At 41.5% G+C, this 26,788-nt stretch overlaps 2 protein-coding genes across 2 annotated transcripts in view; both read left to right on the forward strand.

Annotated features, from left to right (window-relative positions):
- The window catches only part of LOC310943602 (myosin-10-like), a 52,182-nt gene extending 34,029 nt beyond the window's left edge, over positions 1 to 18,153 (forward strand). Inside the window, exons 16-44 of the mRNA XM_083909223.1 lie at positions 579 to 693; positions 1,921 to 1,983; positions 4,115 to 4,308; positions 4,398 to 4,519; positions 4,636 to 4,705; positions 5,350 to 5,510; positions 5,684 to 5,792; positions 6,311 to 6,442; positions 6,543 to 6,749; positions 6,847 to 6,984; positions 7,154 to 7,277; positions 7,457 to 7,628; positions 8,457 to 8,669; positions 8,744 to 8,888; positions 8,972 to 9,178; positions 9,261 to 9,365; positions 10,091 to 10,243; positions 10,386 to 10,634; positions 10,710 to 10,922; positions 11,012 to 11,224; positions 12,195 to 12,356; positions 12,455 to 12,583; positions 13,418 to 13,506; positions 13,600 to 13,723; positions 13,828 to 13,917; positions 14,670 to 14,788; positions 15,681 to 15,789; positions 15,873 to 16,045; positions 17,073 to 18,153. Coding sequence (XP_083765349.1) covers positions 579 to 693; positions 1,921 to 1,983; positions 4,115 to 4,308; positions 4,398 to 4,519; positions 4,636 to 4,705; positions 5,350 to 5,510; positions 5,684 to 5,792; positions 6,311 to 6,442; positions 6,543 to 6,749; positions 6,847 to 6,984; positions 7,154 to 7,277; positions 7,457 to 7,628; positions 8,457 to 8,669; positions 8,744 to 8,888; positions 8,972 to 9,178; positions 9,261 to 9,365; positions 10,091 to 10,243; positions 10,386 to 10,634; positions 10,710 to 10,922; positions 11,012 to 11,224; positions 12,195 to 12,356; positions 12,455 to 12,583; positions 13,418 to 13,506; positions 13,600 to 13,723; positions 13,828 to 13,917; positions 14,670 to 14,788; positions 15,681 to 15,789; positions 15,873 to 16,045; positions 17,073 to 17,220 — 4,248 coding nt within the window. The 3' untranslated portion in view covers positions 17,221 to 18,153. The remainder of the gene's footprint in view (positions 1 to 578; positions 694 to 1,920; positions 1,984 to 4,114; positions 4,309 to 4,397; positions 4,520 to 4,635; positions 4,706 to 5,349; positions 5,511 to 5,683; positions 5,793 to 6,310; positions 6,443 to 6,542; positions 6,750 to 6,846; positions 6,985 to 7,153; positions 7,278 to 7,456; positions 7,629 to 8,456; positions 8,670 to 8,743; positions 8,889 to 8,971; positions 9,179 to 9,260; positions 9,366 to 10,090; positions 10,244 to 10,385; positions 10,635 to 10,709; positions 10,923 to 11,011; positions 11,225 to 12,194; positions 12,357 to 12,454; positions 12,584 to 13,417; positions 13,507 to 13,599; positions 13,724 to 13,827; positions 13,918 to 14,669; positions 14,789 to 15,680; positions 15,790 to 15,872; positions 16,046 to 17,072) is intronic.
- Positions 18,154 to 20,770: 2,617 nt separating this feature from the next.
- Positions 20,771 to 25,958, forward strand: LOC310943608 (mitochondrial glycine transporter B-like). Its single transcript, XM_083909230.1, has 8 exons — positions 20,771 to 20,856; positions 21,354 to 21,452; positions 23,039 to 23,163; positions 23,377 to 23,461; positions 23,558 to 23,737; positions 24,150 to 24,318; positions 24,843 to 25,006; positions 25,826 to 25,958. Exons 2-8 carry the CDS (start codon positions 21,438 to 21,440, stop codon positions 25,946 to 25,948), a joined length of 861 nt encoding a protein of 286 aa, XP_083765356.1. The 5' UTR covers positions 20,771 to 20,856; positions 21,354 to 21,437; the 3' UTR covers positions 25,949 to 25,958.
- The last annotated feature ends 830 nt before the right edge of the window (positions 25,959 to 26,788 follow it).

Genomic DNA, 26,788 nt, shown 5'->3' on the forward strand with positions numbered 1-26,788 from the left:
TTATTGAATGAAGTGTGTCCGTCTCCGTTCCACTAAGAAGCCAAACAGCCGCTGAGTTGAGTTGAGTGCCGTTCAGAGTTTTCTTGCCATGCATAAACTGAAAGATGCTCAGGATGGCACGATCACCAAAGTCACAAACTCAGGTTTTGGACACAGTCTTTTTTAGACCTTTTTAACTGTGACGTTGTGCCATTTTGAGCTCTTTAAAATACAAAACTCTCCAACTGTGTAACTAATATTCTTCTCTTGCTGATTTTTATTTACATTTTTATCTATCCGATATCCAATATAGTGATTTTAACCGGAATTGGACCCATACTGATCCTAAAAGTTACCCAGTTCTTCAAGGTGATGTAGCTTTGAGCTAATAGTCTCCTTGTTTTTCCACTTTTTCCTCTTCTGGTTATCTTATTCTTCTGTGTTCCGGCCTCTTTTGTTATTGTTGTTATTATTTATTTCTTGATCAATAAGAGATCTTTCTCAAAGTTACTGTTCATGCAATACGAAAGAAACTAAAGAAACATCTGCTGCTGTGTTGTAAGCTGATTTTCTTCCTCTTGTTCCTCTCATGTCCACAGGTGGACTATAAAGCAGACGAATGGTTAATGAAGAACATGGACCCTCTGAACGACAACGTGGCCACGCTCCTTCATCAGTCCACTGACAAGTTTGTCGCTGAGCTTTGGAAAGACGGTAAGCTGCTTTCAAACCAGCAATGGAAAATATCACTTCTGGATGTGTTGTGGATGTACGGAAGAAGATTAGGGCCACACAGGAAAATAAGATTTGAGTTCTGACTTTAAAACTCAGAATTCTGACTTTAAATCTCATAATTCAGACTTTAAATCTCATAATGCTCACTTTATTCTCATAATTCTGACTTTAAATCTCATAATTCTGACTTTAAAACTCATAATTCTGACTTCAAATCTCAAAATTCTGACTTTATTCTCAATTCTGACTTTATAAAACTCATAATTCTGACTTTATTCTCATAATTCTGACTTTAAATCTCATAATTCTGACTTTATTCTCAGAATTCTGACTTTAAATCTCATAATTCTGACTTTATTCTCAGAATTCTGACTTTAAACCTCATAATTCTGACTTTATTCTCAGAATTCTGACTTTAAAAAAAACTCTTAATTCAGATTTTTACTCATAATTCTGACTTTAAATCTCATAATTCTGACTTTATTCTCAATTCTGACTTTAAAAAACTCATAATTCTGACTTTAAATCTCATAATTATGACTTTATTCTCATAATTATGACTTCAAATCTCATAATGCTGGCTTTATTCTCATAATTCTGACTTTAAAAAACTCATAATTCTGATTTTTACTCACAAGTCTGACTTTAAATCTCAGAATTCTGACTTTAAATCTCAGAATTCTGACTTTATTCTCAGAATTCTGACTTTAAAACTCATCATTCTGACTTTATTCTCAGAATTCTGACTTTAAATCTCATAATTCTGACTTTATTCTCATAATTATGACTTCAAATCTCATAATGCTGGCTTTATTCTCATAATTCTGACTTTAAAAAACTCATAATTCTGACTTTATTCTCAGAATTCTGACTTTAAAACTCATCATTCTGACTTTATTCTCAGAATTCTTGATTTAAAACTCAGAAATCTGACTTTATATCTCTTAGTTCTTACTTTAAATCTCAGAATTCTGACTAAAGTCATAACTCAAATATGTTTTTTCCTGTGTGGCCCTAATCCTCTTCCATATGTATCTGTTTACATCAGTTAACACACTGACACGTCTCTCTCTCACTCAAGCCCTCCACTCTAACAGCAGCTGTCTGTCTGCACTTGTGCATTGATGGTTTTTCCAAGAATGAACGTACTATAACGTCGCCTCCCCCCCCCCACCTCCCCTCCCTGTCTCTTTCTCTGTGTTGTAGAGATTCAGACCATTCAAAGAGCGTCATTCTATGAAAATGTCACTAGTCTGGATGAGCCAGCAGGTGAATGACTGGGTCGTTCTGGAGCGCAGACCTGGGCCAAAATCAAAAAACAATTGTTTTGAGTTGTGGAAGCATGCTCCTTAAAGGATAAACACAGAAACGCTCCACAAACACTTGAATATGCAGTATTTTTGCCCAGATCTGGCTGTATGGCATTGGGTTTCATGCTTCAGCCGGTGTCTGTGTCTGTCATAGCTACACTGGCGCTGACTCTCATTTTGCTTCCAGGCTGCATGGCTTCCTCGTCTCAGCCAAAATGCAGTAGTCGACAGTCGAGTAGACGACACTGAGTTGCTCCATGAAGTCGAATCTTGGTGCTTAAAGTATTTGTCTGGGCTGACGTCCTCCTCCTCCTCCTCCTCCTCCGTGACGCGATACATCATGAGCAAATTAAAGATTTTCAAGCGTGACTGAAGGACGGTGGATATTTAATGATATTAATTTCCATCCTCGTCCTCCTCCTCCTCCTCCTCCTCTCCCCTGATGGACTCGCAGTAGCGGCGAATTGAAAACCAGATGTTTTCTCGCTATTTGTTTTTGGCTCTGAGCTCAGACTTCGGCGCACAGGGTCCAGATCGGCGGCGCTGCATCTCTTCAGTTTAAACTCCAGCAGACTGTGTCTCATCAATTACTGGTGTCTTTAATGTGCTGCTGGGACAGTAATAAGTGACATCATGTGTATATTTATGGCAGAGTGAGAAGAACTCTCCTCCTGGGTCACTTTGTTGAGCTTATTTTAAATAGTTTTGGTCGAGGTTAATTCTGGTGATATTCTTCATGCCAATATTTGGACTATTGAAGTGTGGTATATGTATGTGTGTATATGTGTATATATATTTATACGTATATGTATGTATATATATGTGTATACCTATATGTATGCATGTATATACATATATTAGTGCAGGGCACTCGGTTAGTGCACGTTAACGCACAGCGCGTTTCCATGACGACTGACCGGAAAAAGACATGCGCGACGTCACGTTTACGCGCCGCGACACCGGAGTCCAGGCACCGTTTACCAGTTAGCTCCGTTAGCTGCATTAGCTCCTTTTAGCGCTGTTAGCGTTAGCCTACAGTCAAACTGGAGCGGTCTGTTTATTAAAGGAAAAGAGCGGCGCTAACAAATAACGTTAGCGTACCTGTGTTACTGCGTATGTGTGCCTCTGTTTTTAAAAGTTTAGCGTTACTTTAGAGACTTTTACTTTTAACAATCGGGAAGTCACGCAAACAGGACGTCACGCCGCGTCTTTTTCCGGTCGGTCGTCGTGGAAACGCGGCTTGCGCTAACGTGCGTTAACGTTGACGTCGTTAACCGCCGCTATCTACGCGCCCAGTACTAATATATATGTATATGTATACCTATTATATATACGTACATGTGTGTACACACATATATGTATATGTGTATATGTGTATATATGTACATGTATACATATTATATACACGTATGTGTGTGTACATATATATATGTATATGTGTATATATGTATACATACATGTATATGTGTGGATATATGTATATACATATATATGTATACATATATGTATATATTTATATATGTGTGTATACATATGTATACATACATACATATATTTATATGTATATTTATATACAAACATATATACATATATAATGCAACTATTGCTTTGGTGTGTTGTTGAAACATCATTGAGAAGAACTAAAACTAAAAGAGGTTACTTTGTGCTGTAGATTTTAAATTCAACCATAGTTCTCTATTCCATGTCACTATCACCCAGTTAGAAATAATAGATTTCAGTAAAAGAAAGTACTATATTAAACGCTGTTGTCAAGAAACGTGCTTCCCTCTCTCAGTAGCATCACAGATGGCTGCACATGTAGAACTAGAGGCTACATTCTCCATCTCTATATCGCCGACAGCTTCTGAAGCTCGTCACAGTCCCACACTTTGAATGCTCCGTTGTTTGAATATAGCGTGCATTCGTCTCGTCTCGTCCATCTGCACTTCTGGTCATTGTAGCTCCATCATCACATCACTCTTGTGTCGCAACCGCCGCATTGTCCCTGCAGCGAGCGTTCCCGCTCCTCTGCAAAGTCCCTAACGCGCTCTAACCCCCCCGTTCCCTTCGACCTTCGTCTGCCTCACCAGTCGACCGCATCGTCGGCCTGGACCAGGTGACGGGAATGAACGAGACGGCGTTCGGCGCCACCTACAAAACCAAAAAGGGCATGTTTCGCACGGTGGGGCAGCTCTACAAGGAGTCGCTGGCCAAGCTCATGGCCACGCTGAGGAACACCAACCCCAGCTTCGTCCGCTGCATCATCCCCAACCACGAGAAAAGAGTAAATACAAACAGAAATGCATGCAGGAGCGCACACATATACAGTATTCATTTCCGTTCCCTAATGGTGGATGTGTTTCTTTGTCTCAGGCTGGTAAACTGGAGCCTCACCTGGTTCTGGACCAGCTCAGGTGTAATGGAGTCCTGGAGGGGATTCGTATTTGCAGACAGGGCTTCCCTAACCGCATCGTCTTCCAGGAGTTCAGACAGAGGTAACGGACAAACAAAGAATAATAATAATAAAACATCCGTATATTTTACATTTTACACAATAAGAAAGTATTGCCCTCGTTTTTTAGTTCACATTAACGTTGTCGTTCGCTCACAGATACGAGATTCTGACGCCCAACGCAATCCCCAAGGGATTTATGGATGGAAAACAAGCCTGTGAAAGAATGGTAACGTACTTACTGTTTTTGGTATTTAAGTATTTTATAGTATAGGACTTACTTGCAAATGAGTGTTAGTTTAAAAAGTGAGACCATCACCGTTTATCTTAATCCAATTTAAAGGTGCATTATGTAATAAATCTAAAGCAACTGGCCATAAAATCCTCCTAATATGTCACAGAGACTCAGGAATAATGTTCATATAACAAACTGGACTCACCAACAACAACAGTACAGACAAAATATTTGCATTAAAAAAATATATTTTGCAGACTGCAAATCATGTTTATGTTTTGAAATCATGTTTTGACGTCATGTGGCGTCTACCAATCATTGCAGTCATTAGAGTCTCAGCTGCCGAGCAACCGCGGGTTGCCAGTTACGTCAAAACACCAAACCTAAAAGACCTCGGTGTTTTGAATTTGAATGTAGTAACCGTTTCTGGCCACATTCTTACATATGGCGCCTTCAAGGATATTATACTTGATTTTCTATCTACATCCATGAAAAATAGCAACGAAAACATTGCAACGAGCAGATATGACAGCTTTAGTGGAAGTTGCACAGATTTAAATAACAGTTCAAACTAAATGTGACTGTAACCCATCCAATAATGTTCTTTCTCAACATCTCTCCGCGTTTTTAATTCACAGATCCGAGCCCTGGAGCTCGACCCGAACCTGTTCCGGATCGGTCAGAGTAAGATCTTCTTCAGGACCGGTGTCCTGGCTCACCTGGAGGAGGAGAGAGACCTGAAGATCTCCGACATCATCATCTACTTCCAGTCGGTTTGCCGCGGATACTTGGCGCGCAAGTGAGTGGCTACGTCTCACTGCAGACTTTTAAAGCACTGGTTTAAAGGTCCCATATCATGCAAAATCAACTTTTTAATCATTTTAATACTTATATTTGGGACTCTGGAGTCCATACCAGCCCCCAAAATGTGAAAAACAAACACCGATTCTCTATTTGTGTGTCTTTCCTCAGAGCCTTTGCAAAGAAGCAGCAGCAGCTAAGTGCGCTAAAGGTCCTCCAGAGGAACTGTGCCGCTTACCTGAAGCTACGACACTGGCAGTGGTGGAGGCTTTTCACCAAGGTGATGACAACGGCCTCTTCTAACTTCATTATAATTCATATGTGCGATGTCTTGTTAACGGCCTTTCCAGAAGTTAGCGAGTTAGCTCTACCCAAACAAAAAATTTCAACATTTGTCCATATTTTTTTTCCCAAAAAATATAATGTTTTAACTTTAAATTTTTTTTTTTTTTTTTAAGTGATTTTCTTTTCAAAAATGTAATGTCATTTTTGTTAGTTTCAACTTTTTTTTCAACATTTTATATTTCGGCTTTTGTCATTTAAAAAAATTTATAAAAATGTAATGTTTCAACTTTTGTTTAAAAAAAATGTTTTACAAAAATCAGGTTTCAACTTTTGTCTTTTTTTTTTCTTTTTTTTTTTTCAAAAATGTTATGTTTCATCTGAATCAGGTGTTTTTGGAGCAGGGCAACATCTAAAACATGGCAGGGCAGAGTTCCCTGAGGATCAGGGTTTGGGAAACACTGGTTTATTGTGTTCTATGTGGTGTTAAAAATGGTAGAATTGTGTCTTTCACAGGTGAAGCCTCTGCTGCAGGTCACCAGGCAGGAGGAGGAGATGCAGGCCAAAGACGAGGAGCTGATCAAGGTGAAGGAAAGACACGTCAAGATGGAGAATGAGATCGTGGAGATGGAGAGGAAACACCAGCAGGTAAACGTGTCCTTTTGTTGTGCCAAGCGAGTTATGGAGGGGTATTTCTGTTTTATTTTATTTGAATCAACGTTCTCGTTCTCTGTCGCTCTTTCACCAGCTCGTAGAAGAGAAGAACATTCTGGCAGAGCAGCTCCACGCGGAGACGGAGCTTTTCGCCGAGGCGGAGGAGATGAGAGTTCGTCTGCTCTCTAGGAAGCAAGAGCTGGAGGAGATACTCCACGACCTGGAGTCCAGGGTGGAGGAGGAAGAGGAGAGGAACCAAAGCCTGCAGAACGAGAAGAAGAAGATGCAGTCGCACATCCAGGTTTATATCTGGATGTCCAGGGGTTGAGATCTCATTCTTCTTGGCAGTAGATTGCATGTTTCTAAGTTCGTGTTTTCTTCTTCTTCTTCTTCCACAGGACCTGGAGGAGCAGCTCGACGAAGAGGAAGCCGCGCGACAGAAGCTACAACTGGACAAGGTGACAGCGGAGGCCAAAATCAAGAAGATGGAGGAGGACATTCTGCTCCTGGAGGACCAGAACTCCAAGTTCCTCAAGGTGACTGGATTTTATCTGGAAACGATGGTGGAGCAGAGCAGGTTCTCCTTCTGTGAAGCCTTTGTCGAAGCACATGATGAAGTAGTTCTGTAGAAACAAAGTCTCCATACACATTCTACCCCTTACATTCGCTCCAGTCTCACCTTCATCTTTGATTTTCCTTTAACAGGAGAAAAAGTTGCTGGAGGACAGGATCGGTGAGATGACCTCACAGCTGACGGAGGAGGAGGAGAAGGCCAAGAACCTCAGCAAGGTCAAGAACAAGCAGGAGATGGTCATGGCTGACCTGGAGGGTAAGGACTTCTGAATACAGAATTACAGAACATAAGTATAGATGGACATGTAGATACGAGCTAAATGAAGACACTAGTTGGTTATATTTAATGTTTACAGCCGTGGAAGTACTGAATGAACTGCAGAGGTTCAGAGGTTTATTTTCCCAATAATCACGCGTTATTGTGCCTCCCTTCAGAGCGTTTAAAGAAAGAGGAGAAGACCCGCCAGGAGCTGGAGAAGGCCAAGCGCAAACTGGACGCTGAGACGACCGACCTGCAGGACCAGATCATGGAGCTCCAGGTCCAGGTGGAGGAGCTGAAGGTCCAGCTTACCAAGAAGGAGGAGGAGATGCAGACGGCTCTGGCCAGGTCAGTCGCACCGGGTTCCTTATACTGTGACTTAACTTTCCTGTTCGGTCGCTGCAGCTCATGATTCGGCACATTATTCTCTTCTACTTGTACGGCTGCCAGCTGCAGTGTTTTGACTTTTTTGTCAGTGACACTGATGAAGATCTTTTCGTCCTGGAGGCCTCTGGGTGTGATTGATTACAGGAAAATTCATGTTGAACGATCCTCTCCGTCCTTGCAAATGGTTTTTCTTTTTCAAAGCATTCTGAACCCAGTGTTAACATATAGTCTTAATTCAGCTCAGTCCTTCCTTGATCTCGCTTTTCCGCACGTTTGTATTTCCTCTATTGAGAAATCTGTGGAGCTCAGTGCTCAGATCATTTTAATATGGCGTTGTCATTCCCTCCTTTCACTAGATCAGATCACAGGGGTCGATGTCTAACAAATTTCACACAGAGAAATCATCACTTTAGTCACAGATACTCGGATAATTCAGCTTTCATAACAAATGATTTGCCTCATTTTGAGGCCTAGCGGCTTAAATACTGATATTTTTTGTTGTTGTCTGTGTAAGTGGGAGAATTTAACAGCGCAGCTAGCATAACAACCATGTTTTCAGCAGAGAAACAGAAAAGATATCACTGACTTAAGCACTGAATATCACATAATATATATAAAAAAGCTATTTTATAGTCATTTTTGGGACCAGAAACTGTGATAAGTGCAAATCAGATGAGCATAAAGAGAGTTAATTAATGTTATAATAGATTGGAATCCAATGCCGGCTCAATTGTGAGCATTGAAAGTAAAAGAAATCTAACTTTCCTACGTGTGTGCTTCTCTAACCAGAGGTGACGAAGAGGCCGTCCACAAGAACACCGCCTTGAAGCAGGTTCGAGAGCTGCAGGCCCAACTCGTCGAGCTCCAGGAGGATCTGGAGTCGGAGAAGATCTGTCGCAGTAAAGCAGAGAAACTCAAGAGGGATCTGAGCGAGGAGCTGGAAGCTCTGAAGACGGAGCTGGAGGACACGCTGGACACGACTGCTGCCCAGCAGGAACTCAGGTACGTTTTATCAGTGAACTGAACTCCTGACACCTGTGTCCTCTCCTCTTAACTCCTCTTAACTTGAACTCCAGGACCAAGCGAGAGCAGGAGGTGGCCGAGCTGAAGAAGGCCATCGACGAGGAGGCCAAAAACCACGAGGCTCAGATCCAGGACATGAGACAAAGACACGCGACGGCGCTGGAAGAACTGTCTGAGCAGCTCGACCAGGCCAAGAGGGTGAGTGCAATTATCAGATTTGATTCTATAACTACAAACATAGAACTACAAACCCCCCCCCCCCACTTTATTTTTGTTCATAGTTTAAGTCCAACCTGGAGAAGAACAAGCAGGGTCTGGAGTGCGACAACAAAGAGTTGGCCTGCGAGGTGAAGACTCTGCAGCAGACGAAGTCCGAGTCGGAGCACAAGAAGAAGAAGCTGGAGGCTCAGCTGCAGGAGTTCACGGCCAGGGCCACCGAGGGTGAGAGGGCCAAGGGGGAGCTGGCTGAGCGCTCGCACAAACTCCAGGTAAATAAATACCTCCATGAATACTTTCAGACGTGTGTTTTTGCGATATAATGATGCAAAATGACATTATTTCCTTTATTAGACTGAACTGGACAATGTCTCCATTTTGCTGGAGGAGGCGGAGAAGAAGGGCGTCAAACTGACCAAGGAAGTGGACAACCTGAACAGCAAACTGCAAGACTTAGAGGTGTGAAAGAACGGCCTTTACCAAGCAAGCAGCATTGTCATTGCTTTACAGTTCGCAAAATTATTTTGTGTTTAAACATAAACGGATGCATTTCTTTCCATAAGCAAAATGCTTCTTGCTAATGAGGAGCATCTCTCTCTTTCTCTCTCTCTCACTCGCACCACTGTCCACGGTGCTGAACCAAAGAAGCCCTGAACATGGTGCAATATTTGAGCGGCCGGCAGTCAAAAGAAACTTGAGATCTCGACTTTCCTAAAAAATTATGGGAAAAAAAAGTTTCAAAAGAAAAAAAAAATTCAAAAAAAAATGTTTTCCAAATGTTTTGGAAAGTCGAGATCTTGAGTTTCCAAAAAGAGGGAAAAAATGTTTTGAACAATTTTTTTTCTTTCTTTTTTTTAAACTCAAGATCTTGAGTTTCAAAAAAATTATAAAAAAAAAAAAAAAAAGTGTTTTCAAAATTTTTTTGAAACTCGAGATCTTGAGTTTCCAAAAAGTTAGAAAAAAAAAGTTTTGAATTTTTTTTTTTTTCATTTTTTTTTTTTTGTCTATTCATGCAAATAATTTTTTTTTTTTTTTTTTTTTGAAACTCGAAATCTTGAGTTTCCAAAAAAATTATGACATTTTTATTTATTTATTTAAAAAAAAAAAGTCATATTTTTTGGGAAACTCAAGATCTTGTGGCGTAATTTTGCTCATTGCTCCTTGTTTGTGTTCTGGTGTTTAAGGAGTTGAGGCAGGAGGAGACGCGTCAGAAGCTGAACCTGAGCGGCCAAATCCGCCAGCTGGAGGTGGATAAGAGCACTTTGTTGGAGCAGCAGGAGGAGGAGGAGGAGGCGAGACGCAACGTGGAGAAACAGCTCCAGTCAGTGCAAGCTCAGGTACACTTGTTTATATTCACTCTCTCACATTAATATAAGAATATTCAATGTAATTGTCTCACAAACAGCACAGGAAGCAGGTTATATACATCCAAACTGTACCTTCTCTAAAATAAAAGGCTAATTTTGCTGTTTTCTGTAGCTGTTTGAGACAAAGAAGAAACTGGAGGAGGACATAGGAACGATGGAGAGCCTGGAGGACGCCAAGCGGAAGCTTCAGAAGGACATGGAGTTGACCAGCCAACGTCTGGAGGAGAAGACCATGTCCATGGACAAGATGGAAAAGACAAAGAATAGACTGCAGCAGGAGCTGGATGACCTGATGGTGGACCTGGACCACCAGAGACAGATCGTCTCCAACTTGGAGAAGAAGCAGAAGAAGTTTGACCAGGTAAATCTGGATCCTCTAAACCCCAAATGTTTCATGGGTTTTACAGTGAATTAAAGGCCTCTGTTTTAATAACAGATGCTGGCTGAGGAGAAGACCGTCTCAGCTCGCTACGCTGAGGAGCGTGACCGTGCCGAGGCTGAGGCCAGAGAGAAGGACACCAAGGCTCTGTCTATGGCCAGAGCTTTGGAGGAGGCCCTGGAGGCCAAAGAGGAGCTGGAGAGGTTCAACAAGCAGCTTCGTGCCGAAATGGAAGACCTGATGAGCTCCAAGGACGACGTAGGAAAGAACGTGAGTGACATCTTTGTACTTGTAAAAAACAAGGGTAAACAAAACAAGTCCGGTTTCATCTAACGTCATCTTCTGTGCCGCACGAACAGGTCCATGAACTGGAGAAGTCCAAGCGCATGCTGGAGCAGCAGGTGGAGGAGATGAGGACTCAGCTGGAGGAGCTGGAGGACGAGCTGCAGGCCACGGAGGACGGCAAACTGCGCCTGGAGGTCAACATGCAGGCCATGAAGGCTCAGTTTGAGCGAGACACTCAGGCCAGAGAGGAGCAGGGAGAGGAGAAGAAGAGGGCTCTGGTCAAACAGGTGCAACACGGCTGAATATAACGACATATTAAATGTCCCCTATTGTGCAAAATCAACTTTTTAATCTTATAGTACTTATATTTGGGACTCAGTGGGCCATACCAGTCCCCAAAATGTGAAAAAAACAAGACTCAGTCATGTTTTAGTGGTTCCACTTTGTGTAAGTATAGGCGATAAAACACGCAATGTTTTAACCTCACTCGCAATGACGACATAGCAACACATTTCACCGTGAATGTTGGCACCCCGCCAGGCAGAGTACTTTACAGCTCCCCACAAGCTTCACAAGCCCTTTGTTGTTGATCGTGTGTGTAAATTCCTATGCTGGAGGGACACCGTGAACGCACCAGTTACGTGCCTGCGGTAAGCGAGTGGCGTGTGTGGATCGGTGATATGAGGAGCACGCGTTTGAAAGCACTGCAGAAAGATGTAGATGTCGTCCTACATTTCTTCTCAACCAAAGGCTGCCTTTCTGTCGCGTTTCCACGTTCTCTCCTCGTGTTGTCGATCCGCACGCGTCAGTCGGAGCCGCAGTAACACTGGTGCGTTCAGGGTCTTTTTCTAGCATGGGAATTTACATACACGCCACCTCAGTAACAACGGGTAAACGGACATTACTATGGGGTATATGGAGCGGGGGTTGTGACGACGGTGCATGACAATAGGTGATGGGTGGCGACACTCCCCTGGAAGCAGTGGATGCGTGTTTACCTGGGTTTCATTCACATGTAAATGATCAGGCACAAAACCGAGCGTTCTGAAAAAGGCCGTTTTGGCAGAGTTATTGAACTGCTATTGTGCTTCATCCTTATGATATTTTGACTAAAGCATGACACAGACATGTTCATTCGGGCACCAGGACCTAGTTTAACTTGGGTTAATAGGGTACAATATGGGACCTTTAAAACCATTGTGCAGAAACAGTTTATTAAATTGACGTCATGCTGTGTTGTTGTTGTTGCTCCTGCAGGTGCGTGAGATGGAGGCAGAGTTGGAGGACGAAAGGAAGCAGAGAGCTCTCTCTGTTGCCGCCAAGAAGAAGCTGGAGATGGACCTGAATGAGCTGGAGGGACAGATCGAAGCTGCCAACAAAGGCCGGGACGAGGCTGTCAAACAGCTGAGGAAACTACAGGTTCGGAAGCCTGCAAACGCGTCACGTTTTTTTATTAATTAAGTATCTTACTCAATAGCTGGAATGAAAACCTTCTCCTTGTTTGTGTTCCTCTGTAGGCTCAGATGAAGGACTACCAGAGGGAGCTGGAGGACGCCAGAGCCTCCAGGGACGAGATCTTCACCCAGTCCAAGGAGAGCGAGAAGAAACTCAAGAGCCTGGAGGCTGAAATCTTACAGCTACAGGAGGTCTAGATGTTTTTTGATGATCATACTCGTAATATGAAAATGGATTATGATCAAGCGTAATAACTAGGACTAATGGTAGCATTTTTATCACTCTACGAACAAGATTCACCGATCCAGCCCCAAAATAAGAGCAAAACAACAACTGACTTTTAAAAAATACAAGCGCAAATGTTGTCTTACCTTTGCTGTTTATCAAAACAAAGTTATTTCCACCGGAACAAAACTGCTTCTCATGAAGAACTACACTTCCCAGCATGCTTTGGGGACAAATCCCAGTCTGAACAGTATTGTTTTGTTACAGAAAAGAGAGAAATCTTTGGTTATTTATTTATTTATGTTCAAATCTATGTCTCTAATATGTTCACAGCGTTCCGAAATATTTGTTATTAAATGTTACATTAAGTTGTTATGGAAGTAAATGTTGTTTAAATCCGTGTTTTTCAACCTTTTTTGGGCCAAAATCACGAGGCACACCACCAAACAAAAATGTTTAAAAAATGATACTCTGTAGCCTATTTAGTCATTTTTATCAAAGTGTCTTGACTATTTATATCCATATTATTTGCAGATAATTAATTATTTGTTTTAAAAAAATGTTTTCAGACCAATTAGGTGAAATTGGATCATTTCCCACGACGACACACCTGACGATCTCTCACGGCACACTGGTTGAAAAACACTGGTTTAAATAAAATGTTTTTTAAATGTAAAAAAATATTATGGAATGTATCGAACCGTGGGTCAAAAATAGTGATATAAATCGAATCGGGATTTTGGGTATCGTTACAGCCCTAGAAGTAACCTGTGTGTATGTGTGTGTGTGTGTGTGTGTAGGACCACGCAGCCTCAGAGAGAGCGCGGCGACATGCTGAGCAGGAGAGGGACGAGCTGGCTGACGAGATCTCCAACAGCGTCTCTGGAAAGTCAGTGTTCAGACTCGTCGTGTTCACGTCGATGTTTGAGTCATAGAGTGAGAAAATTAATTAAAAAAAAATAATAATAATCTGTGTCATCAGGTCATCGCTGCTGGAGGAGAAGAGGAGGCTGGACGCTCGAATCACCCAGCTGGAAGAGGAGCTGGAGGAGGAGCAAGGCAACACGGAGATGGTCAACGAGCGCTTGAGGAAAACCACACTTCAGGTAGACCGAAGGAAAACCGCGGATCATCATCTGAACGGGTGTGGTTCTTCTTCTTCTTCTTCTTCTTCTTCACTCTCACCCTCGTCACCTTCCGTCTCTCTCAGGTGGAAACACTGAGCACTGAATTGTCCGGAGAGCGCAGCGCTGCACAGAAGAGTGAGAACGCTCGACAACAGATGGAGCGGCAGAACAAGGTCTTATCATTTGTATAAATGTGAATTTGAATATGTGTTTGGATCCATATACAGGAAAAGAAAGAACTCCTCGGTTTTCATCCTTGCATCAGTATACGAGAGAACCTGAAAGTGTCACATCTTTGCTGGGACAGATTATTAGCACCTGTTTTAAGTTAGAATGGTAGTTTTATTGTGTTGGCTCTGTCCTGTGGAACACTTAAAGGTGCATTATGTAATAAATCTAAAGCCATAAAATCCTCCTAATATGTCACAGAGACTCAGGAATAATGTTCATATAACAAACTGAACTCACCAACAACAACAGCACAGACAAAATAGTTGCATTAAAAAAAAATATTTTGCAGACTGCAAATCATGTTTATGTTTTGAAATCATGTTTTGGCGTCATGTGGCGCCACCTACCGCCGTCTACCAAGCATTGCAGTCAGTAGAGTCTCAGCTGCCGAGCAACCACGGGTTGACAGTTACGCCAGAAAACCAAACCTAAAAGACCTCGTACAAAGACTTGCGTGGATTTCCTACTAAAACTTGGCGTACGCCAAAACTCAGAAGTTGGGGTGGGCACCGCACATTTCGTATGACGTACGCCACGTTTTTGTGCGTACGTAACCTTTGTTAGCATCACCCTTGGTATTTTGAATTTGAGTGTAGTAACCGTTTTTGCCACATTCTTACATATGGCGCCTTTAAAATAAAAAGTACATCATTTATCAGTGAAATACTTACCGTTTACATGTTCGTGAACGCAGGATTTGAAAGCCAAACTGGCAGAGCTGGAAGGGACGGTCAAGTCGAAGTTTAAAGCGTCCATCGCTGCCCAGGAAGCCAAGATCCTGCAGCTGGAGGAGCAGGTGGAGCAGGAAGTCAAGTATGTGTCGAATATTCAAATAAGAACACACAGTGTAAATCAGGGGTTCTCAAAGTTTTGATACCTGAGGGCCAATTTAGGAACCCAACATTGGACTGAGGGCCGCCAAAGGAAAAAAAGAAAGAAAAAAAACTGAAAGAAATCACATTTGTAATAACTATGGCGTCCAAAATTTGACAAAACCGACATACTATACTATGTTGTCCAAAATGTGACAATTTTTTGGGAAAAAAAAAATTTGGTCCAAAATTTGACAAAAACATCATACTATACTATGTCGTTCAAAATTTTTACATTTCTGGGGGAAAAAAATGTTGGTCTAAAATTTGACAAAAACGTTGTACAATACTATGTCATCCCAAATTTGACAATTTTTTTCAAAAAAAAATTCGGTCCCAAATTTGACAATTTTTTTCAAAAAGAAATTTGGTCCAAAATTTGACAAAAACGTCATTCTATACTACGTTGTCCAAAATGTGACAATTTTTTGGAAAAAAAGATTTTGGTCCAAAATTTGACAAAAAACGTCATACTATGTCTTTCAAAATTTTACAATTTTGGCAGAAAAAGTGTTTGGTCCAAAATTTGACGAAAACGTTGTACAATACTATGTTGTCCTAAATTTGACAATTTTTTTCAAAAAAAAAATTGTCCAAAATTTGACAAAAACGTCATACTATACTGTGTCACTATGTCATCCAAAGTTTGATGACATAGTAAATACAGTTGTACAGTTTACACTTATTGGTCTGTATCCAATAATGTCCAATAAACATTTAACAAGCTTAGTCGCTCCTGGATTAAAACTATCAACTGTTATTCACTGCGGGCCGCACTTTGAGAACCAATGGTGTAAATCAATGGAATAAATCGATCAACGTTAATCTTTCAGGGAGAGAGCAGCAGCCAACAAAATCGTCCGTCGCACAGAGAAGAAGCTGAAGGAGGTGATGCTGCAGGTGGAGGACGAGCGACGCCATGCAGACCAGTACAAGGAGCAGGTACGGTACTCGCTTATGACGAGCTTGAGGGCAAACTTTTGCCCAACCGTTCCACAGCATCTCACGGTTTGTCTCCCTGTCAGCTGGAGAAAGCCAACACTCGTTTGAAACAGCTGAAGCGTCAGCTGGAGGAGGCAGAGGAGGAAGCCACCAGGGCAAACGCCTCCCGCAGGAAGCTGCAGCGGGAACTGGACGACGCCACCGAGGCCAGCGAGGGCCTCACGAGGGAGGTCAACTCGCTCAAGAACCGCCTCAGGTGAGAGAGAAGAAGAAAAAAAACACACACATAATAAAAGAACGATGCAAATGGAAGCTAGATGCAATAATCGGAATAACAGGTTAAAGTAAAAATGACCTTTGAGCCACAGTTTCAATGTCTGTAATATGTAACAGACACTTTCTAACTCTTCTAAGTAAGAACACGGCAACATGTTTAGTTTCCGTGAAATCTATTTTTTTATTATAAAGGCATTATTATTAGGGACCTCGTGCACAAGGGTGTGAGGAGCCTATTGTAATTCAAGGAATTATTATTATTATTATCATTATTATTATTAATCATTTCTTTCTCTCCACGGAAACCGCAAATTTGACCCCCTAAACGTGCCTGAAAACGGACAAAAATGTCTACGCATATCAGAATTTTTTTTAATAAAATAATGGACTTGCGAAAAACCAATGCAAAATAGCTCAGTAGCACCCCCACAGGTCAGGCCCCTATGGAGCGGGCCGAAAGTTAGGTTGGAACATTGTCTGGAGATTCGTTCACCCGAAACAGGAAGTGCCCTTTAAATCGCGCATACATTGACTGATCGGCTCCAAACTTGATATGTGAGACCAAGGCCCCGCCCTGAACATGTCTGCTAACTGTGACCTGCACACAGGAAGTAGGTCACCCGAAAGTGGAAGTGCCCTGTAACTTGCCCGTACATCGATCAATCTGCTCTAAACTTCACATGCGAGATGAGTGACACAGAGTCCAGGACAAATAATAACAGTGAAAAACAGTTATTATGTAATTAGATAGTGTGTTTTAATCATTAAAAAATGAAAACACTCAAACCAATTCATCACTTATCGCAATGGTTTTGGATTCATTTAGCAACCGATTGATAATTTAACTGTTGCAACCCTAAATAGCAGCAATGTTGAAGGTAAACCCTGTATAAAACACAGTAGGAGGAGTGCAACAGAAAACAGTGATCAGCACACGTCCAAAAAATGCCATTCTCCTCCTTTATAAGTAGCTGTTTCATAGACGTATTCTTGTCTTCTCTGACCAGGCGTGGAGGTCCGGTCAGCGGCTTCTCTTCCAGTCGCTCCGGCCGCCGCAACCTCAACCTGGACGGCGCCTCGGTCGACATGTCCGACGACGACGCCGACAGCCGCACCAGCGACTTCAACGAGACGCAGATCTCCAGCGTGGAGTGATTCGCAGCGACACTTTTTTTTCCCCCCTTTTCTGGGCTTTCTCCTTCACTTCTTCTTCTTGCGTCATCTCTCTCGCTCTCTCTCCAGCTTTCTCTTCAACTCCATGCACATGGTCTGTTGATATCAGTTTTCACTGGAGAGAAAATCCACCACCATAAAACCCTGAAGAAAGACCTCCAACACACCGGAGACTTTCCTGCTTTACCGCTTGTCCCGGTGTCATCTCAGCATCAAAACACAGCCCTCGCCCTCCTCTCCTCCATCATCCCGTCATGAAGCCTGAAGTTATCTGCCGAGCTTATTGAGAAGTATGCATAGGCTACAAAGTGCTTTTTACACGCCCCCTACAGGACGAATGCAGGACTACGGGGAAACATGGCATTGTTGTAGGTTTTCTGCTCAGCAGTTGCAAAGAAAAAAAAAAGCCATTTCACACCCGACACACTACCTGTTTTCGTTTGTTTGTTCTTTTTTGAGACCGAAACACGAGGCTGCTTTTTGTCGCACGAGCCTCCCTCTGATGTACAGACTATACGTCACGGGGACGACTAACACCGCGGGACGTGCGCTGCGTAAACGACGTAAACGCGACTGAAAATGTATTACTGTGAAAAAAACGAGTTGTTTTATTGTCTCTGTCGCTTCATCTCAAACATTAACGAAGGAATGTCGAGCTGAGGGTTAATCTCAACGTGACGAGGTGAGTTTCTTTATACTGTCGATGATGCAGAGATGTTGGAAAATGCACAGTTTTGTTTTTAACTGGAAACCAACGGTGGTCAAACCTCTTACTGGAAGCACTCAAGTGGCACTTAGTCCGTATTTGGTTAATTTATAGTTTGATTAGTAGTTTCTACATTTCATTACATTTAACTCATCTCTTGAAACAGAAAAGGTAAATAAGGACTTGATAACCTAAAATCTATATGTTGGCACCAGTTTTATCACCTTTTTTTAAAACCCCCATTCCAAAGTTGTGATTATTTTTGTTGTTTTTATGGATTTTGTGCAAACGCAAAACAAAATCAAAAGCACGTTTTAGTCGTTTGTCTGTGCCAATGTTGACGCGAGTCATTTCAGGTGACCCGGAATGAGAAACGGGTCGTACTATGTGTGTTTTTAAAAAACAAAACAACAATCTGACCAAGTCCGTTTGGATCTCCATTCCATACATTCTCCATTTTGCGTTACAGCATATGTCATAAGTCATGCCGCGGGTCCTCGATCACCTTTTTTATTTAACCTCCTTTTCTTCCTGGATACACTGATGAGGATCTGCTCGCCTTCCTCCTAAGATGTGACGCTTAACACAGTATGTTTCTTTAAAAGTGCCTTAAGACACTGAATAAGAACATAACGCAGCAGAGATGTCATTCACACGTGTTCGTTGTTCTTTGTTGTCATCATTTTGTATTGTTTGCTGTGCTTCATATCATATTCACCATGTAACTCTGTGCACAAATATCCTTCTCGCTCGAGTATTGGGGTCAAAAATCATTATTACAGTATTATGATTAATAACTACATGAGCTGCTCCGTGTCCCTTCATTGTTTTTGAACAGTTTCCCTGTATAACCACTCATCTGTAAGTGTTGGAAAGTCCTTTTGGATTTCACTTGGTCGCGAGCTTTAGTGAACTGACGTTTATTATCCAGCTGGCTGTTGACAACCAGGCATTCAACTGCAAATACTCCCACCTTATTATTTCGTGTATACCTGTATTTCTAGATGGTTATTATTATTATTATTATTATTATTATTATTTTCTGTTTTGTTTTTGTAAAAGGAAAATAAAGCATATTCATTGTAGCCGTGATGGTGTTTTTGGTCTGTTGTGGGAGCTGAATTGTAATGACTTAGTATCTCATTATACTGACTTAGTAGCTCATTATATTGACTTAGTAGCTCAAAATAATGACTTAGTATCTCAAAATAATAACTTAGTATCTCAATATATTGACTTAGTATCTCATTATATTGACTTAGTATCTCAAAATAATGACTTAGTATCTCAAAATAATGACTTAGTATCTCAAAATAATGACTTAGTATCTCATTATATTGACTTAGTATCTCATTATATTGACTTAGTATCTCTAAATAATAACTTAGTATCTCAATATATTGACTTAGTATCTCAATATATTGACTTATTATCTCATTATATTGATTTAGTATCTCAAAATAATGACATATCTCAAAATAATAACTTAGTATCTCAATATATTGACTTAGTATCTCATTATATTGACTTAGTAGCTCATTATATTGACTTAGTATCTCAAAATAATGACTTAGTATCTCAAAATAATGACTTAGTATCTCAATATATTGACTTAGTATATCATTATATTGACTTAGTAGCTCATTATATTGACCTTGTATCTAAAAATAATGACGTAGTATCAATATATTGACTTAGTATCTCAAAATAATGACTAAGTACCTCAAAATAATGACTTAGTATCTCATGATATTGACTTAGTATCTCAAAATAATGACTTAGTATCTCATTATATTGACTTAGTATCTCATATTGACTTAGTATCTCAAAATAATGACTAAGTATCTCAAAATATTGACTTAGTATCTTATTATATGGACTTAGTATCTCAATATAATGACATAGTAGCTCAATATATTGACAGTACCTCAAAATAATGACTTAGTATCTCAATATATTGACTTAGTATCTCATTATATTGACTTAGTATACCAAAATATTGACTTAGTATCTCATTATAATGACTTAGTATCTCATTATATTGACTTAGTATCTCAAAATATTGATAGTATCTCAAAATAATGACTTAGTATCTCAAAATATTGATTTAGTATCTCAAAATAATTAAATAGGATCTCAAAATAATTAAATAGTATCTCAAAATAATGACAGTATCTCAAAATATCGACTTAGTATCTGAAAATAATGAGATACTATGGAGATACTATCCTATTATTTTGAGATACTATCTCATTATTTCGAGATACTTGCTGAAGCCATGAAAGGCACGTAAATAAAGTATTATCGCCCCTTTTGAGGGGAAATAAATACATGAGGATAATTGATAGATTCAAGATATCTAAAAAAAAAAGGACAATATAAACGGAGTTACAGATATGTGGAACTTGAATTATGACAAGTATTATCTACAAGTCAGTTTCATAATACCCATAAACATGAATGGCAACCGTGACGTCACTCAGACTCGTAAATACTGATAGCAGATGATCAGAAAGTGTAGTATTGAAGAGAGACGATGACGCAGTGGCGGTTAAAGAGTCGTTCGTGACGCCAGACACACAGACATGCTAAATATCTCCGCCTGTCACGAGTGTTTGTAGAGCTAATAGTCTGAGGCTAAAAGGAAAGTGACTTTACTGCCGCTAACGACTCTGTCAGTTCGCTAGCTTAGCTTTGCCCTTTTTCCAGAAAGTTCTGCGTCCGCGTGTCGCGACCGAACACTGCGAGAAAACATTCAGTGGTTGTCAGTGGATTAAAAACAACAACAACAACAACAACAACACAGGAACAACATGGTGTTTTTGATGAAGTTCCAGATGCCGATGGTGCTCATCATCACCTCCGCCCACCCTTGACATACTTTGGAGTCCGGTGAGAACGAGAGCTACATGGTAAGTTAGCCTTGTGCTAGCGCTAATGTCATACAGCTAACTAGCTTTTCGCCCAAAAATGCCCCGTGTATGTGTATGTGGTAACTGTCCCATAAATAAAAAATAAATAGCCGTTGGCAGCTTGTTGCGGTAAATAGAAAGAAAACAGGGCGTTTGTGAAGATAACCGCGGTCTCTCCATCACGCCCGTCCACTCTCCGGTGAGCGGAGCTTTAAGCTAGGTTAGCTTACTAGATAGTGCATGTGATAACTCAACCGGGGGATGTTTTTTTAAATAAATAATCGACATGCTTTGAAGTTATTTTTTTGGTCGGGATCTAGTTCGTCCTGTCCCGGGACGCTGGTTTTCTACTGCCGTCATTTTTGATAACTGTACTCTGACAGCTAACCACTACTAGCCTGATGCAACCGGCTTCTTTTGTGACTTGTGTGGTACTCGTGGCTGATTCCCCCCTCCTCTCCTCCTCCTCTCTTCTCTTTTCCGCTCCTCTCCTGCAGTAACGTTGGCGGAACTCGAGCGGCTTCAAAACGGCAGCAGCGGGAGAGAAACCGGACTCGTCCGACTCCACGGGCAGGCCGAAGATGGAGCTGGCCGCGGTGAGTGCGAGTCTGCCTGGTCAATGATAGCAGATGTGCTGCTGAGTACATCTGGTACTACTGTCATCCCTGTGAAAATTTAAACTAACTCATATCTATTATAACACACTAGTTAAACTTTTAAAATAGTGTGTGTCCTAATATTGTTTATTTCTGAGGATCTGAGTTTGCAGAGTCATGTTTGATTGACTCTGCCTGAGGTCAGGTCGGGGTCTGTTACCCTCACACACTTGCTGATTCAAGACTTTACCTCTGACACACATATTTACATTTATTTATTATAACGTATTTACGTGCGTACTTGCTATACTGACTGTCCCCAACTAGTGCTGACTGGTGCAGACTCTGCCCAACTGTGCATCTTGGGTAATATCAGACAAGAAGTCTTGTAGTGTGTCCCCAGCTTTAAGGTTAGGGATAACACTTTGTTATTATAATATAAAATATAACACAGCAAATCTGATTTTGTCTTCCTCGTGTGATTTAAACCACATTTGGAGGTGGTTTGTATTAAGATTAAATCCAATTTCTGCAAACGTGTCTCCATCAGTACGCCCTGAAACTGAATTTCTTATTGTCTCACTTGCATCACATGGCATCGCTGTGTATTTATGGGCTATTTTTAAGGGTTTGGATGGGATAATATTGTAAGGAAACTGTCTTTTCACCTCGCATATACAGTATGTACAGTATATACACAGATAGCTTCTTTCTAACCTTTGCAAATAGACTATGTGACCCATATTTAACCCCACTAACCAACACACACCACACAGGCACAAACACAGCCACATTGTGACTCATGCCGTTTGACAAGATGTAATTTAGCAGTGAGCTTTGGGGGGTGATGGGGGGGGGGGTACAGATGTGTGCATGTGTCTGTAAAAATAAAGATAGGAGCTCATAGAAAAAAAACACGGCGTTGGATTAAGCTTCGCTTTGGCTGCACAAATACGAGGGGGAGGGAAGACGAGAAGCAGGAGAGAGCCATTGTGGGTCGGTGGGGGGAGAAGGAAGGAAGGTTCGTGTGTGTGTGAGTGTTAGAGATGGATGTTTGTTTTATAAAATGCTGTTTGTAGCGGCAGCATCACAGAGAAAGGGAGTTTAAAAAGAGGACAAAAATGCAGGAAAAACAAGATTCTCCGAGCCAAGCCTCAGGCAACTTAGGAAAGGTAGGGAATGTGTGCAGACATCGTTTGTTTGTCATTATTGTTGTTCTTCCTGTTTTCTTCTCCACAACGGATGTTGACAATGTGTCTGACAGTGTGATGTGTGGACTGTCTTTGCACATCATCATCATCATCATCTCCAATGTGCATGAACCTTGTTTTGAATTAAAGTCCTTTGCGTTTATGAGGTTCATTATTTCGGGTCACGTCTCTGTTTGTTAGTCATTTGTTTCCCTGCAGCCTAACGAGAGGTGTCTGATACTGAGAGTAATGTTGAATGGTTCATTTTCAGATGATGCTTTTTACACTGCGATTAATCAGTTATATTACCCCCCCCCCCTCCCTTCTGTCTCTCCCTTGTCTTATTTATGTCCTCTTTCCTCCTTCATCCATCCCTCTCTCCAACATCATTTTCAGGCTCACCCGGCTCTCAAAGCCTTCATGTGTGGCTCTCTCAGCGGCACCTGCTCCACGCTGCTCTTCCAGCCTTTGGATCTGGTGAAGACGCGGCTTCAGACCCTGCAGAACAAAGCCAAGCCCGGGTATATGTGTGTGTGTGTGTGTGCAAACACAACATGATGCAGACACATTTAGAGCAACAGTTAGTCACAGCAGCAGCAGCAGCAGCATGTAGTCACAGTGTCAGGCTGCTGCTGTAGGTTGTAATTACCTCCACTAGGAACAGGAAATGTAAATGGCTAAAAACAAAGGTTTATTTTAAGCTTTTCTTAACTTTCCATAACTTGTTCCTGCAGTGCACCAAAGGTGGGGATGTTTGCTGTGCTGGTCAACGTTATCAGGACAGAGAATTTCTTTAGCCTTTGGAAGGGTGTTTCACCGGTGAGGATCTTAACCCCTGTTCAGTATTTTAATCCAACACTCTCTCTTGTAACTTACATGCTATGCTACATTTTGACCTTTATTTCTCCCCGGCAGTCCTTTGTTCGCTGCATCCCTGGGGTCGGCATCTATTTCAGCACCTTCTACTCACTGAAGCAGCACTTCCTCCTGGACCGGCAGCCCAACGCCGGCGAGGCCGTTCTCCTCGGGGCGGGCGCCAGATCTGTGGCTGGTGTCTGCATGCTGCCGTTCACCGTCATCAAGACGCGCTTCGAGGTGAACATTCTAGTCGTTAAAGAGTCTTATTTTAATCTGTACGTGATGCACTCACTGTATGTTTTCAGCACAGTCGGCGATTACAAAGGTGATTATTAATGAACTATGGAGCATGACTCGCCACCTTAACCTCCATAAATGAATGACCACAATTTACAATGGAAAAATCAGATGAGTCCAGATTATACAGATCAGATTATTAATGAATTAATAATGCATGTGTGCTGCAAAGTTGGTTGTGTTCTGTATCAGAGGTCACATTCAGATGCAAAACACTTTATATGAGCGTGACTTTATTCTCTACTGACTCAGATTTTAATCGGTCATCTGAACGCAATCATGCACCTGCTCGCATTTGCATAACGGTATGAATTATTAATATGTATTGAAAATGTATGTCTTGTGTTTTCAGAGTGGCTTCTACAACTACGTGAGTGTGGCCGGGGCTTTGAGGAGCATGTACCGGACCGAGGGGATCAGGAGTCTGTTCTCGGGGCTCACGGCCACGCTGCTCAGGGACGCTCCGTTTTCCGGGATTTACGTCATGTTCTACAGCCAAACCAAGAGGGCGCTGCCGCAAGGTGAGAGCAACACTTCTTCAGGCGTGGGAACGTGGAACGTGTGCGGCATGTACCACCGTTTGAGAACCATTGACATAGAACAAATGTTAGTTTAGCTGTTAGCTTCACGGGAGCTAAAAGTGAGTGTGTCTCGTTAGATTTGTGCACGGGAACTTTTTTTATATATATATAGTCTCAGTGTTGATATCTTTTTATATTGTACTTTTCTTGTTAATGCATGGTTGTTATTTATTATCCTTATCTCTACTGTCTTGCTGCTGTGAAGATGTAAATGTCCCCACTGCAGGACGAATAAAGGACTCTCTTATCTTATCTGAAACAGGAAATGACATATATGGCATACTAATGATTTTATGAATCAATATTGGGATCTTCCAAAGTAAAATGAATATGAATCAATACCCAGCCCTCATTGATGCATGGTTTAGGTTTGAAAAGTTAGCGTATTGCTAATGACAGACATCTAATAAGTGCTAAGATCACGTTATTCTCTTCACATAAACCGTGTTCCTCTCCTCTCTCAGACGTGTCCATGTTGGGTTACACTCCGCTGGTGAACTTCAGCTGCGGATTGATGGCGGGCGTCATGGCGTCTCTGGTCACGCAGCCCGCAGACGTGGTGAAGACGTACATCCAAGTGAGCCCGTCTCACTGGAGCACGACCGACGCCATCCGCTTCATCTACAAGGTGTGTACTCCTTATAGATTGTAGCACGTGCACTCATATCATATCCACTAAAAAAGAAAATCCGAATATCAACTTTTAAAGATGATTACATGACGTGTAACAGGCGAGTCTGCAGATTAGCTTTGTTTCTTTGCCGTCTCTGGCGTAGAACCTGAAATACTTCCACGCGCTGCTGTGCTCGTGTCCTCCATTTTCACAGCAAAAACAAACCATACAGTGTGATGTGCTTTTAGGCTGGATATTTTTGAACTTGAAGGTATTGTCAGGTTTTTAACTTTCCTCCTTCAAGTTCAAATGGATGGATTTCACATAGATGCAACTTTAATGCCACTACAGGGTATCCGCGGGGTCTTGAAAAGTCTTAAATCCAATAATTTGTATTTAAGGCCTCAAAATGTCTTAAATTCTCCTAAAATCTCATCAAAGGTCTTAAATCCATTAAAAATCTATTCAAGTTACTTTTATTTAAAACATGCATAAACTTCAGACTCGCTTTGAAATGTTTCTGTTATTGAGGATGCGATAACAACAACAACTACAACACGAGCACCACTAGCTAGCGTGCTGTGCGGTGTGTTACAGCTTAGCGTAGCAGCGGAGAAAACTTAACGAAAGCCCACAGCTGAGCCCAATTTCGACGATTTGTGGCTCCAATTTTCCTTCATGTCTTTTGTACTTTTTTTGCCAGTATGGATTTGAAATGGGTCTTAAATTGTATTCATTATGGTCTTAAAAAGTCTTAAAAAGTCTTAAATTTGACTGTAGAGACCCTGCACTAAATTAGCATGGTACCGATACTGTCCCGGTGTTTCCCCTCAGGAGCACGGCATGCGCGGGTTCTTCCGTGGAGCTGTGCCCAGGTCTCTGCGACGCACTCTGATGGCAGCGATGGCTTGGACTGTGTACGAGCAGCTGATGGCTCAGCTTGGCCTCCAATCCTGAAGAGAGCAACGTTTTTTGTTTTTTTTTAAAAGGACAGTATAATGATCTCTCTGAAGAAAAGGTGCTTATGGAGAGTGAGCCAACATTACCAGGAACCAGGTGGATCAGTATGTGCAGTGTGAGTGCGTTGTGTGAGTGTTGTGCTATTTAAATATCGGTGAAAATGTGCCTCTGTCTGTAGGTGCGTGTGTGTGTTTGACACGTTCTCCTCTCAGTCTTGTGCTGAAGTGACGTTCCCTGCTGTGAGGAAAACCGATTCCTTTTCTTACTTTTTTTTTTACGTCTGGACGTTTCCTGATGCATGGCTACTATTCCAGTAACCCCTCCCTCCTCTCCGTATCTGAAGGGCAGCCTCTGAATGGGCCGTTGAGGATGCTGCTGGACCGTACCTCATGCCGAGGTAACCAAAAAACACAAAGCACTGATATTTATTTGAACCGAGCGATGTTTTCCGACTTTGTTTCCGGCTCAGACAATCGCAAGAATTATACACAACGAACCAAGCTTTGGATTCTGTAATTTCAACCTTTGTGTACAGCTGTGGTGCATTTTTGCATAGAGGTGTGTTTTTTACAAAGAAATGATGACGGGTCACACATTTACAGACATATTATTCAGACCTGTGTTTGACTTTTTGGTTTTGTTTACGACTTAAAGGTTCCCTGTGGAGGTGAAGGTGATGTTTACATTTTGTTCAACCTCGTGAATAAACACTAAACTAAACTCCAGAGGGAACCTTTAATCAAACAACACTATAGTCTGCATTGTTTATAAAAGCACTTATATAATTTATTTCTCCCCCCATAAATTAAGAAAAACATTTTTAAATATGTCAGTCAC

The sequence above is a fragment of the Microchirus variegatus genome (assembly GCF_963457635.1).
Source record: "Microchirus variegatus genome assembly, chromosome: 23".
NCBI lineage: Eukaryota > Metazoa > Chordata > Actinopteri > Pleuronectiformes > Soleidae > Microchirus > Microchirus variegatus.